The sequence below is a fragment of the Trifolium pratense genome, linkage group LG1, assembly GCF_020283565.1.
Source record: "Trifolium pratense cultivar HEN17-A07 linkage group LG1, ARS_RC_1.1, whole genome shotgun sequence".
Taxonomy (NCBI): Eukaryota; Viridiplantae; Streptophyta; class Magnoliopsida; order Fabales; family Fabaceae; genus Trifolium; species Trifolium pratense.
The window spans coordinates 4,728,178-4,746,871 of NC_060059.1; the positions used below are offsets into that span (position 1 = coordinate 4,728,178).

The window sequence follows — 18,694 nt, forward strand, 5'->3', positions numbered from 1 at the left end:
TGGTGGTGAAAAACAAAAAAAAGAATATAAATATTTTTTACCTTACATTTATTTATTATTTTTTTGATAGACTATATTTATTTATTAAGAAATAGAAGGGGTAGATTATATATATAATCATAATATAAAGAGACTAGGGGGTTGTAATTTTATCTTTATTTTGCTAAAAATTACGGGGTAAAAAGGTCTTTGCAGATAAATAAACCGTGTTTCGCCCAAAGAGAGTAAAAAAGAGTAACCCATTGGTGTATAAATAAATAAAATTAAAAATAAAAAAATAGATCCCTAAATACGAAAACGCAAAGAAGGCGAAGAACGAAAAAGGGTTTTGTATCTCTCGAGCGAGGGAGTCCCATAAACCCGTTTTGTAATTAGTTTGGTGACTTTGCGAACACAAGATCAAGAAATTAGTTGATTTAATTTCAAATATTTGTTAAAGAAAACGGCACCGTTGCACTCTCTCTATATCTCTCTCCCGCCATATCCATGGATGAAGAGAAGAAACAAAACCACACTAAAACACTCATTGCTGCTCTCAACTTTCTCTCCCGCGACGTTCCTCTTCCTTCTCATCTTCTCAACTCCGTCTCTTCCATCTGTCATCACAGTAACGATGTCAATGTAATGTTCCTCTTCTTCTCTTCTTCTTCTTTTGCTGATTCGATTTAACTTTCTTCATTCTATTCTGTTAGATTTCACTTTTTGTTCGTTTCTTTGCTCTATGGTGAAGTGTTTTCTTGCGATTGTTTATTTCGATTTTTAGTGTTGTTACGGATGAGATTTAATGTGTGATTGCTATTGTAACGGATGAGATTTAATGTGCGATTGCTATTGTATGCTGGAATTCTGTTGAATTTTGATGTGAGAAGGTTTTTCTCTCGGTGTAGTTTCTAAATGTTAAGATTACACGGTTTAAGAGTTGGATCTGCTAAAAAATTGTATGAAATTTGACTGTGATTTGAATTGAATTCGGTTCAGTTTTATTTTAAACTCATTTTTGCTTAAATTGAATTAACCTAGAAAGTTATATAGGAAGATATTCAATTCTGGCATTTTGTTTGTTCATTTATAGCTTTTCTTCAAATAATCAGCAGTGTTACTTTTCATTTCTTTATAATGTAATGTACTTTGAATCTTCGATTTGTTTTGTTGTTTGGTTCTAGGTTGTTGTGTGGTGTGATATTTCTTGGTTACAATTTGATTAGTTTTGGTAAGAGTTATACAATGGTGTTTTTGTTTTTTGTGAATGCAGGGCGATGTAGGGAATTCTGGAGATGATTTAATAACAGATCTTCAAGATGCATTATCGGAACAGCGTACAAAATGTGCATCAGGTTTCAAGTTGGAGGAAGCGATGGAAACCCGTCATCAAAGTCAGATTCGGCATCGGTTAAATGAGCTTGAAGGTTAACAAATTTAGTAAAAAGGAAAATTACCTGTATTGCATATATATTTTCTTGTTTCTAATGTTAACTGGGCATCGAATTGAGGTTTCATTTATATATGTTTTTTTGTTTTGTTTTCATTACCGTTGGTTGATATACTTGCATGATGTTGTTACATTACTATTGAATATTGATGCTTAGAGGTGTAGCTTGTGCAAACTCATCTACTGAACTAGCTGGAACTATGACAGGCATACATTTCAAAAGGATTATGGGGTTAGGATGATTGCTTGGTTATGTTAGTGTTGTCTGGAGGAGATAAGCCCTCAAACCACATCACTTTGGAGCTTGGTGTGATGAGTCAATGTGGCTGTCTCACTAAAGGGGTGTAGATTTTGAAGGAAAAAAAACGAAATTAAAGATAACTAATTTTTTTTCATACAACTGAATCATCCCAAAAGTAAGATTTTAATGCAACATAAATGGAAAATTAACAATGAATTGAAGACGAAAGCAATCAAAGAAGCTATAGTAGAAATACAGTGAGGGAAGTGGCACCCCAGCCTAAGGCAAGTCAAGTCATAAAGAACACTTGACTAAATAAGACAGGAAGTCTGTCCTGAGCTGAGGCTGCAAGCCATTGTCATCACAATCTATATCCCATTATCATAATTATTACTCTCATCAGCATCACTAGGTTTGTGGCCCTCAATTTCTTCATCTACTGTTTCCTTTCAGTTGGCTCCTTCCGCTTTAACTTCGATTCTCTCAAAGTGATTAATGCCTTTATGAGGACCATCTGCTACATCAATATACTCCATATTGGTTTAAGAATACCTTACCAAATACTAATTCCTTTTGGGGACCATCCATCTTTCCAAGAAATCATCCATCAAAATCATTAGTCTTATTCAGAGACATAATCATCATATTCCGACAATTAGAATGAACTTCAATAATACTAAGTGTGTTTCTCTTCATGATACAAGTCTTCCATTAAACATGTAAACATGTCATATCAGTATGGGTAGAGTGTATAGTTCAGATGTGTTTAAAGTTTGGAATTTAGTTATATTATATAATAAGTTTCTCTAAAACACCCCTTCTCAACCAATTGCTCTAATGGTTAAGCTCAAGATTTTAATTGTTAGCTTTTGTAGGTTTGGTGTTGCTAAACCATGAATAGCTTACCAGTTATATGTGGTTCAGATACTTTTTTATTAGATACCATTTCCTATTTTGGGTTCTAAATGAAGATAATTGAACAAACTGCCAAGTGCACCAGCATTATGAAAAAGGGTTTTCTCTTTTCTGCATAAAGTACGAATTATACTGCCCCGCATAGGCAGCCTTATCAACCACCTCATGACAATATTTTTATTTTTACTTTTATTTTGATAATCTTCCTAAAACATGATCAGGATGAATTTTCCTTCTGAAACCAATTTATCAGCCTGGAGACTTCATTGTTATATTGACAGACCAAGTAGATTTAAGATATTTTTGTACATGCTGTTTCCCCAAATACCATGTCCACTAAATGAAAGTGATCTTTAAATACGAATGTTTACAATTTTACTGAAGAACTGTATTACTGTTTCAAACCAGAATTGCCTTCAAGCAGGGGAGAGGACCTGCAGACAAAGTGCCTGCTTGAACTTTATGGACTGAAGGTAAAATTAATTCTTGAATCTTTCTTAATTTACTGTAAATCATGCCTAACTTCCTGTTGTATCCCATTCCACATTGTGGGTAAAAGTTTGACAGTGATTGTTGTTGCCGATCTTCCACAAATTGATCACTGAAATTCCTTATAGTATGGCACTTCACTTGTTCTAAGCTACACCATTGTTAAGTCTACTTTTCCTAATAGGTTCTGTTCTGTTATTAGAATCCATACAAATTACTTTCTGTTTATGAAGATACAAACCAGATAACTGTTGTCACTCTGTTTTTTCCATTGCCCCATCTTATGACTTATCTTGACTAGTATAAGTAAAACATTCCACAGAGGCAACACCTTTATAACTTATTCATCATTATGAAGTGCACAATTTAAAATACTAGTGTGGAAATAGTTAATTTTTAAATGCAGTTTTGGTCTTCATACTTAATATTTTTGCAAAACTGATTTCTTCACTTTTTAGATTACCTTTTTAATCCCTCAATTTTGTGGATTTTTTCACCATTAAAAGTGCCAAAATTCCTTGAAAAATTGAATTTCCAAAAAAAGTGATCCAAAAAATAATATGCAGGGTGTTGAATTAGTGAAATATAAAATAGGGGGAACAAAATAGTGAATTTGAGAAAATAGAGGCACCAAAAATTTATTTAAGCCTTAATTTTATGTTTTCTCTATTTCAACTATAACCACGAAATGACAAGAAATGTGTCCTTGTTGGCAAGGACTTCTCTTCTGGCAGTTAGCAGAGTTGCAGTCAAAGGTTCGGTCTGATGTGAGTTCTGAATACTGGCTCAATGTTGAATGTGCATATCCTGACAGGAAATTGTTTGATTGGGGAATGATGAGATTGCGCCGTCCATCATATGGAATTGGAGATCCATTTGCCATGGATGCTGATGATCGATTAAGGAAGAGACGGGACTTTGAGGTGATTTTCTATTTTTGAACCAGATTTGCCTCCCCTCCCACTTTTGGGTTTGAACTTACTTTTTATAGCATGTATATCATAGATTATAGTTTACAACTGTAGATGTTGAGGCTAAATTGATGCATTCAGTTTATATCCCCATATATTGGTCAACTCCTTTAATTGATCTCAAACTTCTACATATATTTTCTTATACTCTGGCTTGAAAAATCCAATATTATCTTAGTTGTAAATCTTGGATCATAAACATCGTTACGTAGGGAAAGCAAAGAAAGGGCTTGACTGTCTTTTCTTATCAAATAGATCATAATTTGAATGCTATTTATCATCAATTCTTTCTACAAATAAAGAAACAAAACATGGCAGGTCAAAAAACACAGGCAGATAGACTGACACATGCAAATCCATTCATATATATATATATATATATATATATATATATATATATATATATATATATATATATATATATATATAGAATTATGAACAAGGAAATGTAATTTTATACTAGTTGAATATACAAGACTTGGAGTGTAGTGGTTTAGTTTGTTTTTTCCTTACATATGCATGATTTTCCAATATTTGAGCATGGAATGAAACTAGTCTGCACTGTATATCTCATATATATCCTGAAATGCAGAGACTGTCAAGATTAGAAGAGGTGGAGAAAAATCAAATAGAGACTACAAAAAGAAGGTTTTTTGCAGAAGTACTAAATTCTGTCCGCGAGATGCAATTACAATTTCAAGCTTCTTTGAAGCGGAGAAAACAGAGGAATGATGGTATCCAGGTACACTCTTTCTTCCTCTATCTTTCTTTTGTTTGTTAGTGTATAAGATGCAATCAGGGGTTTTCAAGTGTTTGTCTTGAACTCACATCTGATCTATTTATATACATAACAGGTAACATGAACATAGTAATTCTACACTAATCACATTCACTATTTTCTAAGCACTAAAGATACAGTGCACACGTGATTATGTGAAGAATGACTTTCTACTCTTATAGTTATAAACCATTGATATGATGTAACTTTTGGGCTGTCAGAATTAGAAGTTCTGGACATCCTCTTCCTGTGAGAATTAGGTATATTAGCAGTCTGCATGGAACCCAAGAGTTTTTTCCCCTCTTCCAAACTCTCCTTTGGTTCTGACTTCAGTTCTTCGACCTCTGTTTACAATCTTCACCAGAGCTCAGACCTTAAAACAAAACCTCTGCCTCTTTTCAGTTTTCACAACTTCACCGTTGTTTCCCTTTCAACATAAGCCCTCTTCTGGCGCTGTGCAGTCACCAGAAAATATCCTTTTGTCTTTCAACCTTCACTTAGAAAATATCTCTCTTCATGGAGCAAGGTGCTGTGAATCTCAAAAGATCTTTAGTTTACTGGTTTTCAGTTTCAACATTTAATTTGAATTTTAGTTTAACATTTTATTACTTGTACTATGATTTTATTCTTTCAGTTTTACCAATTAATCTGAATCTCCATTTAATGACAGCAAGGCTGTGGTTTGCTACTTTGATTTATTATAGAGTTGGAGTATTGAATTACTGCGGTCATAGCATTATATTTTAATTGTATATTATGTATATATATACTGATTGTAGGTTTTTAAATATTACTGTATGTATTAGGTAAATATCTAGTTTATGGGTAGAATCTAGGAAACTTAACGAGTTTTAGTAGTCATAGACTGGCGAGTTTGACAACCTAATGAACATCATTCTTGTAATGAGAAGTGCCACTTGGTGGTATAAAACTCCTGTCATGGCGGACCCATTATGAATCATTGTAGGCAGTTTTACCTTGCAATGGATTTGCAAGTGACTATTCAACGACTCAAACTGACACATGACCTCTTCGTTTCATAGTAGCAACTCTAACCTTTGCGCCAAGACTTCCTTCTGAACTCTACTCTCTTGAATAATTTATTAATTATTTATATAATTAACTTAAATTGTAACAGAACTATGACCTATCATGAACATGTGATGAAAGACTAGTTAAAGAGAGATCTCAAAGGGGAAACAAGGGGTGCATAGAAAACATTCAAATCAAGTTGTGGTTTGGACAGAATGATACTAATTAATTCCAAAATTTTAGTGACGGTGTGTATGAAGAATTTTTAGGGGAAGGTGTTAGGAAATGGAAATAGAAAGATGCAACAGAGGGTTGTATAAATAAATTTCAAGAGCGGTAATGCTATGTCTGAGTTCTTTCATTAACACGGGTTGGAGGGTGTATGGAAGAACTATTTTGGTCTTATCTTATGCCACAAACACTTGTGTATGTGTTTGTAAGAGTTTATGGAAATATCTTATGATAATGATATGCCCATGTGTTGTTTTCAGTTTATTATCATAAGCTCCCCAGTATAGCATTTAAAGACAGTTATATGTAATCTTTCATGACATTTTTTCTCTTCGTTGTGGGTAGAAAGCTAATTAGTCATTAATTGAACATGGCTTACGAATTCCCATAAATTGTTTTGCAGGCATGGCATGGAAGGCAAAGACAAAGGGCAACCCGAGCAGAGAAATTGAGATTCCAAGCCTTGAAGTCTGATGATCAAGAAGCTTACATGAGAATGGTGAAAGAGAGTAAGAATGAAAGATTAACTTTGCTTCTTGAAGAAACAAATAAACTACTGGTAAATTTAGGAGCAGCCGTTCAACGTCAGAAGGACTTCAAACATTCAGATGGTATTGAACCCTTGGAAGATTCTGAAGCTGATTTACCTGAGTCAGATGCTTCAAAGAATGGAATTTCTAAGGAATCACCTGTTGATGAAGATATAGATGCGATAGATTCTGATCATAATGATGGGGATTCAAACGATTTGCTTGAAGGTCAGCGACAATACAATTCCGCCATACATTCAATTCAGGAAAAGGTAAATCATTTGTGAATCGCTTTATGTCACTTTATGGACAGAAATGCAATGTAGTTTGTTTCCACCTTAGATGTTTTCGATTACTTCTGATTGGGATGAATTGAGGTATTTTGTTTATATTTGGTGTAATGCATATTGTATTTTTAAGCGGGGTCTCCTTTACTGATATGGTGAACGATTGACAGCCATTTGGTATTGATACTCTGTTTTTTTCATTGTTTTGCTCTAATGTTTAGGAGGATTCCTTATCCTTCTAATTCATTGTTATATTTTTGCTGTCTTTATGTGTTTCTTCTTTACATAAGAAAAATAAAGAAGTTATTTTCTTCAATTGTTTCTAGATAAAAGTTGTAGTACATTGGAAATATAACAAACTTAATTTTCTACAGGTAACTGAGCAACCGTCTATACTTCAAGGTGGAGAATTAAGATCGTATCAGATAGAGGGGCTCCAATGGATGCTTTCTTTGTTTAATAACAACTTAAATGGGATTTTGGCTGATGAAATGGGGCTTGGGAAAACAATACAAACAATTTCTCTCATAGCACATCTTTTTGAATACAAAGGTGTGACAGGGCCCCACTTGATTGTTGCTCCAAAGGCAGTTCTGCCGAACTGGATTATCGAATTCTCAACGTGGGCTCCTAGGTATGTCTAGGCAGAAATTGCAAACTATTTCTTTCCCTGCTCTCCTTGTGGGAAGAGGGGATAGAAGTAAGAAGTATCTCTTTCAATTGTGTACATCACATTTGCTTTCAAATCACTTGTGCCTTTTCTTTCTGATACAGCATTAAAACTATTCTTTATGATGGACGGATGGATGAGAGAAAAGCCATAAAGGAAGAATATTCAGGAGAGGGGAAATTTAATGTTATGATTACACATTATGATCTTATAATGAGAGACAAAGCATTTCTGAAGAAAATTAAATGGAACTACTTAATTGTGGATGAAGGTCATCGGTTGAAGAATCATGAGTCTGTTCTAGCAAAAACATTGGACAATAGGTACAATTCTACACAATAATACTACCTCCGCTCATTTTTATAAGTCACTTTTTAGTTTCATTGAATAATTGATGTATTTGCTCTATATTATAGATCAAATACACCAATTATTCAATGAATCTAAAAAGTCAACTATCTCTTATAAAACGGAACGGCTATAGTATATTTTTATTTTTATAAAATGACTAATATGTTCAATTCCCCTGAAGTCTTGGTTAGATATCCTTCAAGTTTTTATCTAATAATGCCAAATAATATGTGCTTACTGAACTAAAGACAAAAAGTGATGAAAGTACTGTGGGATTCAAAACTCGGCTCAATTCATTACCTGACAAGGTGGTTTTACCTTCCAGATGGTTTAGCTCTTCTCTAATTTTTGGATTTTATTTGTGTGCAGCTATAACATCCAACGGAGACTTTTGTTGACTGGTACCCCAATTCAGAACAGTTTGCAGGAACTATGGTCCCTGCTTAATTTTCTCCTTCCAAACATTTTTAACTCCGTTCAAAATTTCGAGGACTGGTTCAATGCCCCTTTTGCAGACCGAGTTGATGTCTCTCTATCAGATGAAGAACAGCTATTAATCATTCGGCGTCTGCATCAAGTGTGTTCTCTCTTCTAAACTCTAGATTTCTTCCTATTTCAACTTTTTTTAGTCCATCAGGTGTCAGCTCAGTAGTAAGAGCTTGACTTTGTAACCTCAAGGAACAAAGTTCAAATCCCCTCGGGGACAGTTGAACAATGGCCATTAGTGCCACTTTAATAATAATTTACCCCTTTCCCCAATTTTTTTCTTAAAACTTTGTTTGACGGGTTTCATTCACTCTTAGGTAATTAGGCCCTTCATATTAAGAAGGAAAAAGAATGAGGTGGAAAAATTTCTTCCTGGGAAATCTCAGGTCATACTCAAATGTGATATGTCAGCCTGGCAGAAAGTTTATTATCAACAAGTTACTGATGTAGGCAGAGTTGGTTTGGACAATGGTCTGTATCTCTTTCTTTCTTTTTTCTTTTTTTCCTTTTCCTGTTACCTACTTTTCCTTTAAGCTTAATCAAATGCAATTTCCCCCCATATACTTTGATTTTGAATATTGGTATGCCAAATGTATTTGCTTATTCTCATTGCACACCGTTTGTTCCCTTGTTGGTTAATTTTCAGAACCCATGAGTTTAGTTGTGTTTTCAGTATGTTATTGACTTAATTTTACCCTATTTTTTTGGAAGTTAGCTATAAGGCTTTTTCCCTTCATTCACATATATATATACATTCCGTGTCAATATTGTAGAAAGTGAATGGGAAAAATGCTTTTATGTTTATTACTACAGTCTAGGACTCTACAAGAGTAATTATAATAAACGGTGTTCATATAATTAGGACTACTAATAGACTGAAAAAAATACAAATCAAATCATACCATAACAAATAGAAATAAGATAAAATAAAATCACAGAGAATAAAAATATATCTCTCTTGATTCTCCTACAAATATTCTTGCTAGTTGCAACTTTTTTATGAATCGATGAACTATGATTGTTAATTCAACATAAATGTGGTTTGCAATCATTTTTTATTGTATCTTACTGTCTTCTTTTTGTACCCATATAACATTTGATGATTTCCAAATTATTTTATGTTAGCCTGATTTATTAGAACCTGCATCAAAAACTTTTTCCTAAATATTAAGCAATTTGTAGGTACTGGAAAATCGAAAAGTCTACAGAACTTAACGATGCAACTCAGAAAGTGTTGTAACCATCCTTACCTCTTTGTGGGAGACTATGATATGTATAGATGTAAGGAGGAGATTGTCAGAGCATCAGGTAAGTTTGAACTTCTTGACCGTTTGCTCCCAAAACTTCGCAGAGCTGGTCACCGAGTCCTCCTTTTCTCACAAATGACTCGACTCATGGACACTCTTGAAGTTTATTTAAGACTTCATGATTTTAAGTATCTTAGACTTGATGGCTCAACGAAAACTGAAGAAAGAGGCACTCTACTACGGAAATTTAATGCCCCTGACTCCCCATACTTTATGTTTCTCTTAAGCACCCGGGCAGGTGGTCTTGGTTTGAACTTGCAAACAGCAGATACTGTTATAATCTTTGACAGTGATTGGAACCCACAAATGGATCAACAAGCCGAGGACCGAGCACATCGAATTGGACAAAAAAAGGAAGTTCGGGTTTTTGTGTTGGTTAGTGTGGGATCAATTGAAGAGGTGATTTTGGAGCGTGCAAAACAAAAGATGGGTATAGATGCCAAAGTCATTCAGGCAGGACTTTTCAACACAACATCAACAGGTTTGTAATTCTTGATACTTGCTATTTCCTGGTGATATCTATCAATAGTTATTTTCTAGCTAAAGATGAAATGAATTTCTTTTGCATGTTGAAACTAAAAGAGGGAGGGAGAGGAGTGGTTTTTTCTTTTTTTGGTCAGGTGGTTGAGGTTTATTTTATTCATTGCTTCAAATACAAAATTAATTACCAAGGTTTCTTGTGCAATTGCTAAAATGTCACATTTTGGGACGGAGGGAGTATCTTGCTGAAGTACTATGAATCATTTTTACCAAGTTCTCTTAACAGAAACTATTGATTCTCTCAGATCAAACATTCTCACTTTACTTTCCCTAACTTTCTCTCAATTCAAACAAATCAAAGTTCAAACATTTTAAATTCTAACGGGACTCACTCTTCAAATTATTCCAGTGTAATGTGTGGGTCCACCATGTCAGTGATTGTTAGGTCATATTGCTAAAATATGAAAACTATTTGAACATGCGGTATTCTTTATTTGTGCAGCCCAGGACAGACGAGAAATGTTGGAGGTGATTATGCGTCGAGGTTCAAGCTCACTTGGGGCAGATGTGCCTAGTGAAAGAGAAATTAACCGCCTTGCTGCTCGATCAGATGAGGAATTTTGGCTGTTCGAGAAAATGGATGAAGAGAGAAGACAAAAGGAAAACTACAAATCACGTCTCATGGAAGAGCGTGAATTGCCAGATTGGGTGTATGCTCCAATCCAAAAGGATGACAAGTCCAAAAGTTTCAATAGTGGTGTTACTGGAAAGCGGAAAAGAAAAGATGTGGTCTATGCTGATACATTGAGCGAATTACAATGGATGAAAGCTATGGAGAATGGGGAGGATATATCAAAGCTTTCAGCTAAAGGGAAAAGAAGAGAGTCAAGAGACTACCTCTCATCTGACAGCATAGCACAAGCCAGTGATAATACAGGTGCAGGTGAAAGCTTTTTAGGGCCAAGGACTAAAGTTGCGCCCACAGCAAATGAGAGAACCAGTGAAGACAGTTTCCATGTTACTCCTTCCTCAAAGAGATTCAAACCTGACAGAACAAATTTCCAGAAACATGCATACGAAGATGTCAGCGGAAGTGGTTTGAACCAGCATGTTTTCTCCTGGAATACTACTCACAAAAAGAAGAGATCAAGCCATCCTGGCCAGGGTTCATTATCTGATAGCAGAGGGCAGAGTTCAAATGGAAGAGCAAACTGGAATTGATCTGAGTTTAAAATTAGTCGTGGCTGCCAAAATTTTGCTCAACTATTGAACGTGTAGTGTAGTTCTTGTAGCGAAAATGATGAGAAACTTGTATTATGTAACGTGTACCAGTATGCACATTCATATTAACTTAAAATAATTAATGAGAAAAAAAATTTATTTACAAATTCTAAATAAATGTAAAACAAGGATTTAATAGTCTGTTTCAAATCAATTGCAATAGAAAAATATTGCAAAAGAAAGAAATAACGTAACAATGTTTATTTTTTTACTAACGTATCATTCTCCACAAAAAGATTTCTGTTAGAGCTTTTGTGGCAATAACTACAAACTATCAAAATTGACTCATGTTTACAAATATTTCAAAAAAGAAAACAAAATATACTCACGTTTAAAAATTACAAATAATTGTTCTTTACTCAATCACGAATTTTGATTTGATTTATCTAAAGTTTTATTTTCAAAAGATTCTCTTTATCATACTGCTTATTATGACTTTTATTGTTAATAATTGTATTGGCAACTATTGTTGAAAGATTTCTTAAAAAAAAAAAGGAAAAACTATTGTTGAAAGATAAAAAGTATCAAGTGGTTGAACTCAATCGAAGAATTTTTGACCAAATTTTACTTATCTTTTCACTAAAGTTTAGATTATCAAACTCATTTCTCATGGAAATTGGAGAGTCATTGTTGGCATAAACATTCTTTAAAATAAAATAAAATAAAAAAATCATTGTTGGCATAAACATTCTTTAATTACTCTTTTTGATGTGAACATTCTTTAATTACCTCTTTCAAACCAGGGATAAATGTCTTAACAAAATTTTGAAGAACTATGTCGTTAAAAAAGACTTGTTTGTATATGATACAATACATATTTTTAAAAGTAAATCAAGACAAATAGATTTTTATTCTATCTAAGGGTGAAAACAAACAGAATAAAATAAATCATACTATTCCAGGAGAAACATTAGCTAGAAGTAAACAACTATTAGAATAACACCATACTCCTCACAGGGATCATTCAAAAATGAATAACATAACACTGATGATAACTAGGTGTGTTACTACACTAATGACTAGACTACAGTGTTTGCAACTGCAAATAATACAATCTCATGAAAAGAAAACAGAAACATTGAAGACAAGATTACAATATCTAAGTCCAGACATACCCTCAATATGGTTAGACCACCAAAAGTACTAAAAGTAACAACCACCAAGATACGCATAGAAATTCGATCTTTTGGTGAAATAATGCATCTTAACGGTTACATATGATTCTATGAATGAATAAACTGATACTAAATGAGTTGCTTCACAGCAGAACAATTAGACTTGGAACTGCTACATTTCAATCAACCACAAGGTTCTTCATTTTGGATTCCAGTTCATCCTCTGAACCACCTTTGTCAGATTCTTCGTCTCCATCTTCCCCATCAGGGTCATTTTCATCTAATGGACCCAGCATGTCTGGAGAGTCTTTAAATATAACAATCAACTCCTCAATGTCTTCATCAGAAATAAAGTTTCCATTAACGTTCAGAAGTTTAAAATCAGCCTTCTGCACCACAGTGAGCGCCAATTGTCGGGCCCCGTCTCCGCTTATTTTGTTGGAACTTAGATCGATTTCCTTTAACTGGTTAAGGCCTTCTAAAGCCTTACTTATCTGGATGGCACCTTCATCCTTGAGTTCATTCTCAGAGAGGTTCAACTTGGTAAGAAACTGCTTTGTTGCTAGGCAGTCTACTATAGCAGGAGCAGCATCAACCGTAATTTCATTTCCACTCATCTCAAGAACTTCAAGGTGAGGAGCTGATTCCTTAAGGGTATTAGCTATAGCAATTGCTCCTTCATCTTCCAAGTTCAGGTAGCCCAGGTATATCTCTCTTAACTCTGCATGTTTGGCAAGAGCTTTACTCAGAGAAATCCCACCCTCGACACCTAGCATGTTGTCTCGCAAATCAAGCTTCCTCAAATGGGTACAATTCCCTAAAGCATCAGATAAGGCAACTCCACCTTCATCGCCTATCCTGGTGGAGGAACAGCGGAAATCCTCCAAGGAAGGAGAACGCTTCACAACCTCAGCTATAGCGAGTGCTCCTTCATCTCCTGTCATATTATTATGAAAATGAAGAACTTTGAGCTTCTCTGTGGAAGGAATAAACTCAGAAACTGCTTGAGCAGCGTCTTCTGAAATTCCATCATTCATAAGATAAAGCTCCTCCAAGCAGCTTTGTGATTTCAAGAGAGTTCCAAATGCTCTAACACCTTTCTCACCTAAAGCATTGTCAGAAAGGTTTAAATACTTCAAGACAGTGCCTTCTAGAGCAGCTGAGAATATCCTCATGACATCAAGTGCTTCTGCTTCTTTTCTTCCAGCAACAAAATCTGATAGGTCTACTTCTTTCAACTGGTCCTTGAGGGATATGAGAATCGGCTCAGCGACTTTTGCTGCTCCTTCTCCAAAACTTCTGTTACTGAAGCATATTTTTGTGAATGAATTTCCCGGCTCCTTCAATGGGCTCAAAAGTTCATGAGCCTCCTCCGCTTCAATGAAAGCCCTTTTGCCTTTAGAGATATCAAAAACAGAGTCACGAGGGACAGCATCATCATCAGATATCACTGCTTCTTTGTCACTGTTTTTACCAGGTCCTCTTTTAAGCACTTCAAGGAGGAGCTTACTACATTCTTTTGCATAAAGCTGGACTGCAGAACCTCCATCACCATCTGGCTCATTCTCATAATGCAAGTTTGCTGTGGCAAAAGCCGTGTCTTCAATCTTTTTAGCACTTTTTGCAGCCTCTTCCTTGTCCAAAGTTTCATACTTCTGTGTGAAAATAGATTTCGTAGTAAGATTGTTGGTCAACTTCTCCACAAGCGTCTGTCTAGTGTTCTGACTCGGAGGCCATAATTTGATCGAAAATGGTCTGTTCTGCGAATTCAGCTCCATAGCAATCAAACCTGCAAGAATAAGACTAAAAATTTAAGTGGATCCTATCCATGGAACAATTTAAGAGACAAAATAAGACTAAAAATTCGTTCACACAGTTTTTTTTTTCTTTCAGAAAAACAGTCATAATAATTGTGTATCCCTAATCATGGTATCATATGGTCAAACATAATAATTTTTCCCCAAACCATTCCGTATTTTAGATGTCAAACTGAAAATATATCTCAATTCTGAAGGTATACACCATTTTAGTCACATGTTAATTTCATCGTTATTATAGGCCCAAACTATAAATGAAGTAGATATAAAATTAACTTATGAATTGGGTATAAAAAAGTGATTTTTAAAGTAGGTCAAGAAATAAGTGCAACAGAAATAAAAGACCCATCAAATAAATAATTGCAATAACAATAAACAAATTTGATTGCAATAATAAAGTAGGGCCAATTTTCAATTCCATTTCAATCATAATCCATTGATTTTCATGTGACATTCATACGCTAATTAAAACTAAGTAAAACTACAAACAAAGACGTAATACGATTGATGATGATAAAAAACAAGAAAAAAAAAATTGAGGATTTCATTTCATGTCTGAAAAATCGGTGATATTAAATTAATTAACAGATAAAAATTTGATAAACCCAGAAATCAAAGGAATCATATGATAACAAAGAATCTGAACTATAAACGCAAAATAAAACAGATCTGAGAGTACGTAAATCTAGGAAGTTTAAATAATAATTTGAAAGTGATTGGAGAAAGCGCAGTGAAAGTGAAAATGAAGAACCTTAGAAAAGAGAAAAGAGTGAACCTTTTATGTTGATCTGGTGCAGTGCGGTGTGAAGGAGTTGGGAAAATCGTTGAATTTGAATGGAATGGTGAGAGAGTGTGGAGGGAAACCCTTAAAACGGCGATAATGAAGAAAAGAGGATTGAAATTGAAATTGAAATAAATAACACAAAAATCAAATTTGCATTTTTGGGAATGGCGATAACGGCATCATGCTATTGGTAAGTAAATTTTGGGTCTCACTAACAAAGTAACAAGTGTCACTCGACTACTCCTTAAAATTTTAATTAAAGAAATTATTTATTTAAAAATTTATACATTTTAATTTATATGACATTGCTTTTATATTTTTTCATAAAAATATATTATTTAAAGTCCTTAAAGACTGTCCGGGACACTCATTAGCATTTTTTAGTAAGAAAATATATTACCAAGTGAATTTTTTGGTGCACACCTTATATAGGTATGTATCGGTATACTGATAAGGTGGATCATTCTTATAGATTTGTAAATACTCACTCTGTCTCATTTTAAATGATATATTTGACAATTTCACACACTTTAAGAAAAATACATAAATAAAAGAGAGAGAGAGTTGTATAATTATTAAACTGCCCTTACCTTTTTCATTACTAGTAGTAATGATTAAATTGCTTGAGTATGTCACACATAAACAGGGGTCGCAAAAATGGTAAAATTGTAAAAAATGGCTTTGAAAGTGGTATAGGTCATTTATTTTGGGACAAATCAAGGTCAAAAAAAGGTCATTTAAAATGGGACAGAGGGAGTAGTGTTTATTAATTTTTGTACGTATTAAAATTATTCAGCTCAACAATATATTGATACATATCCAAAGAAGGTGTTAAAAATTTCTTTTTGTTTCGATAGTCTAGTGATTAAATTCACACACTATTAGTCATATTTTTAAAATTAAACGATAAGACTATCTCTAATGGTAATACATAATCCAATAAATAAATCATACTTGTAGGTATTACCGTTGGAGAAAAAAGAAAATGATTACTTATCAAGAAAAACTGCTAAAGTAAGCAATTTCTCACTACATTGGTAATCTTGAGTTCGATCACAAGGTAGGTAAAATATGATAAAAAATGTTCTCACTAGAAATTGAACTCAGGTTCTACCAAACAATTCGTCCTAAGATGATCTTATTAACCGCTTGAGCTTAATGACTTAGTTAAACTCACACTTTTTAATATTAAATTTTTTTAAAATATAGAGTTTTTGATAAATTTATAAAATTATTATTGAGTCTTATTTAATAAGTATTTTTTGTTGTGTTGGGTTGGAGAGATTTAATGCATATTAAAAATATAAATGAGTAATGTGTAGATATAAGACTACTCAAAATTGAATTTCTCCAGACTCTAATCTCACCCACTCGCATTTGACCTAAGTGATTCTTTAGTTGTGATATATGTTCTGAGTCTAAACGAGCTCCCAAAGTGGAGCTCTAATCAATACACCAGGTAGGTACTCCTATGATGATATATGTTCAGTCAACATTCTTTGTTCACTAACAACTTTATTTGTTAAATTAAGGCCAGAAATACAAGTTTATTTGTTTTCTTATATATTCTATTGAATATTCTTTTTTAGAATTCTCAATAATATTTACCAAATTTCTCAAACTTGTATAGACCAAACCACATGCCCACCAAAAATTTCAAGTTAGTGGCACTAAAAGAATTGGTATATATGGTTGACCACCTGACAAGAGCATCAATGGTGGACCAAGAAAAGTGATGATCTCAAAAAAATCAAGATAAAATAAATGTTTAAAAAAAAAACTTTGAAATGAAATGAATCAATGGACCCTGGAACTCAAAAATGGTATACAGAAAAAGAAAAAAAAAAATACAATTTTGTGAGTAAATATTTTTTTGAACGTTATAAAAATAGTGAGTACACCAATATCACGATAGTCAATTTGTCATCGACAAAGTCGTTAGAATTTCTAATAATATTTTTACTCCGATTCACAGTAATGATGCAAAAGATAAACATGAAACCAGACACAATCTTTTGAATTACTAGCTCAAAATAATCATCATTCATTCATTGAATTGAGAAAACAAAACAAAACAGTAGAAGTAAAATATTAGCATGAATTCAGCAGCCCTTTCTCCAATTTATTACCACTAAGAAATCCTAATCCATCAATTCATAAAAAAACAACAACAAAATTACATAATAACCCTCCTCAAATCAAGCAAGAAAAGAAGCAATACGATTCACCATATCAATAGAATTCTGAGTTTCAGGATGATAAATCTGAAAACAATGTTCTTCACCTTCAACATGAACAAGTTCAACTTCACCTTTCCAACCACTTTTCTTAACAGCTTCATAGTACCAAATCCCTCTGTCTCTTAAATCATCCTTACCAGCAACAAAAATCAAAATCTTAGGACAACCAATCTTGTCCAAACTAGGTGCATCATCTGCCAAAGGATTAATCAAAGGATTATCAATTCCACCAACTGCATCAGGATACACAAAATTCCAAACTTTCATCGGTGAACTCTGTTCATGTTCTTCAACAGATTCTGATAAAACTGGTTTTGAACTCCAAAACAAAGGAAAAGCAAGTAATGCTCCTTTGATTTTCACATCACCAGGTAAAGATTCATCGCCATTATTACCGACACGAAGAAGAGCATTGTGTGCAATATTTGCACCTGAAGTATCACCACCAATGTAAAATCTATCAAAATCACCATGGTTGATTAACCAAGGTTCAATATTGATGATGTCATTGTTGTTTTCAATGGAATGTGAAGTGACCCATTTGAGAGAAAACCAACCATCATCATATGCAGCAGGAAGAGGATGTTCTGGTGCAAGTCTATATTCAACAGAAACAACAATAACATTTGATTGTGAAGCAATAATGTTGAGATAACGTTGGTGAAGGAAAGAGAAAGCTGATTCAAGACAAAAAGCACCACCATGATAATAAACTAAAATTGGTAGCTTTTGTGTTTGGTTTGTGAGTTTTGGGAGATGAATACGAGCTTGGATTAATGGGTTTTGTGAGATTACTATGTCTTTTGATGAAACACCTGTTTCTGGATCAAGAGGGATTGGTGGTACAATTGGAGAGCCTAGGAAACGGTCAACTGTTCCATCTTTGTAGACACGGAGAAGAGGTGGGAGTTCTCTGTCTATTTCTTTGGTTGAAGAAGCCATTGAAGGAAAGTGAAGAGAATGGAACAGAACAGAGAAGGTTGGTGGTGGTGATAGTGATGAAGGTTCATATAAGAAGATGATGAGTTATTTGAAGAGTCACAATTGGACAAGATTATAGTCAAATGTGTCACCTCAATATATAACAATAATGAGTTATGGAACAAACTTGGCTGCTTCCTCGTGCAAGCTACCCACCTACCCCATCCATTATTTTATCATTTTATAGATCTTGATGGGTCGACCAAAGGGTAAGACAACTCAAGCTTTAGGCTCTTAATTGAGTCAATCGAACTCATCCTTACAAAATCATCTTGTAAA

General features: G+C 34.0%; 3 protein-coding genes across 4 annotated transcripts; 1 reads left to right on the plus strand and 2 right to left on the minus strand.

Moving 5' to 3' along the window:
• The first annotated feature begins 255 nt into the window (after positions 1–255).
• On the plus strand, positions 256–11,585 carry LOC123882861 (probable ATP-dependent DNA helicase CHR12). 2 transcript variants are annotated; one of them, XM_045931505.1, is made up of 12 exons: positions 256–621; positions 1,253–1,406; positions 2,994–3,058; positions 3,809–3,997; positions 4,638–4,787; positions 6,490–6,888; positions 7,278–7,537; positions 7,678–7,896; positions 8,294–8,501; positions 8,728–8,881; positions 9,593–10,198; positions 10,700–11,585. In XM_045931505.1, the coding sequence occupies exons 1-12, from the start codon at positions 487–489 to the stop codon at positions 11,416–11,418; spliced, it is 3,258 nt and encodes a 1,085-aa protein (XP_045787461.1). In that variant the 5' UTR covers positions 256–486; the 3' UTR covers positions 11,419–11,585. The 2 variants fall into 2 exon arrangements, with proteins under 2 accessions (XP_045787461.1, XP_045787469.1); XM_045931513.1 differs by lacking the exon at positions 256–621 and having other exon boundaries at positions 1,343–1,406; positions 3,792–3,997.
• An 803-nt stretch (positions 11,586–12,388) lies between these two features.
• LOC123882877 (RAN GTPase-activating protein 2) lies at positions 12,389–15,405 on the minus strand. Its single transcript, XM_045931523.1, has 2 exons — positions 15,186–15,405; positions 12,389–14,382 (listed from the first exon to the last, which is right to left on the minus strand). The coding sequence occupies exon 2, from the start codon at positions 14,369–14,371 to the stop codon at positions 12,773–12,775; it is 1,599 nt and encodes a 532-aa protein (XP_045787479.1). The 5' UTR covers positions 14,372–14,382; positions 15,186–15,405; the 3' UTR covers positions 12,389–12,772.
• A 1,809-nt stretch (positions 15,406–17,214) lies between these two features.
• Positions 17,215–18,494, minus strand: LOC123882884 (2-hydroxyisoflavanone dehydratase-like). Its single transcript, XM_045931533.1, has one exon. It carries the CDS (start codon positions 18,374–18,376, stop codon positions 17,393–17,395), a length of 984 nt encoding a protein of 327 aa, XP_045787489.1. The 5' UTR covers positions 18,377–18,494; the 3' UTR covers positions 17,215–17,392.
• Between the last annotated feature and the right edge of the window lie 200 nt (positions 18,495–18,694).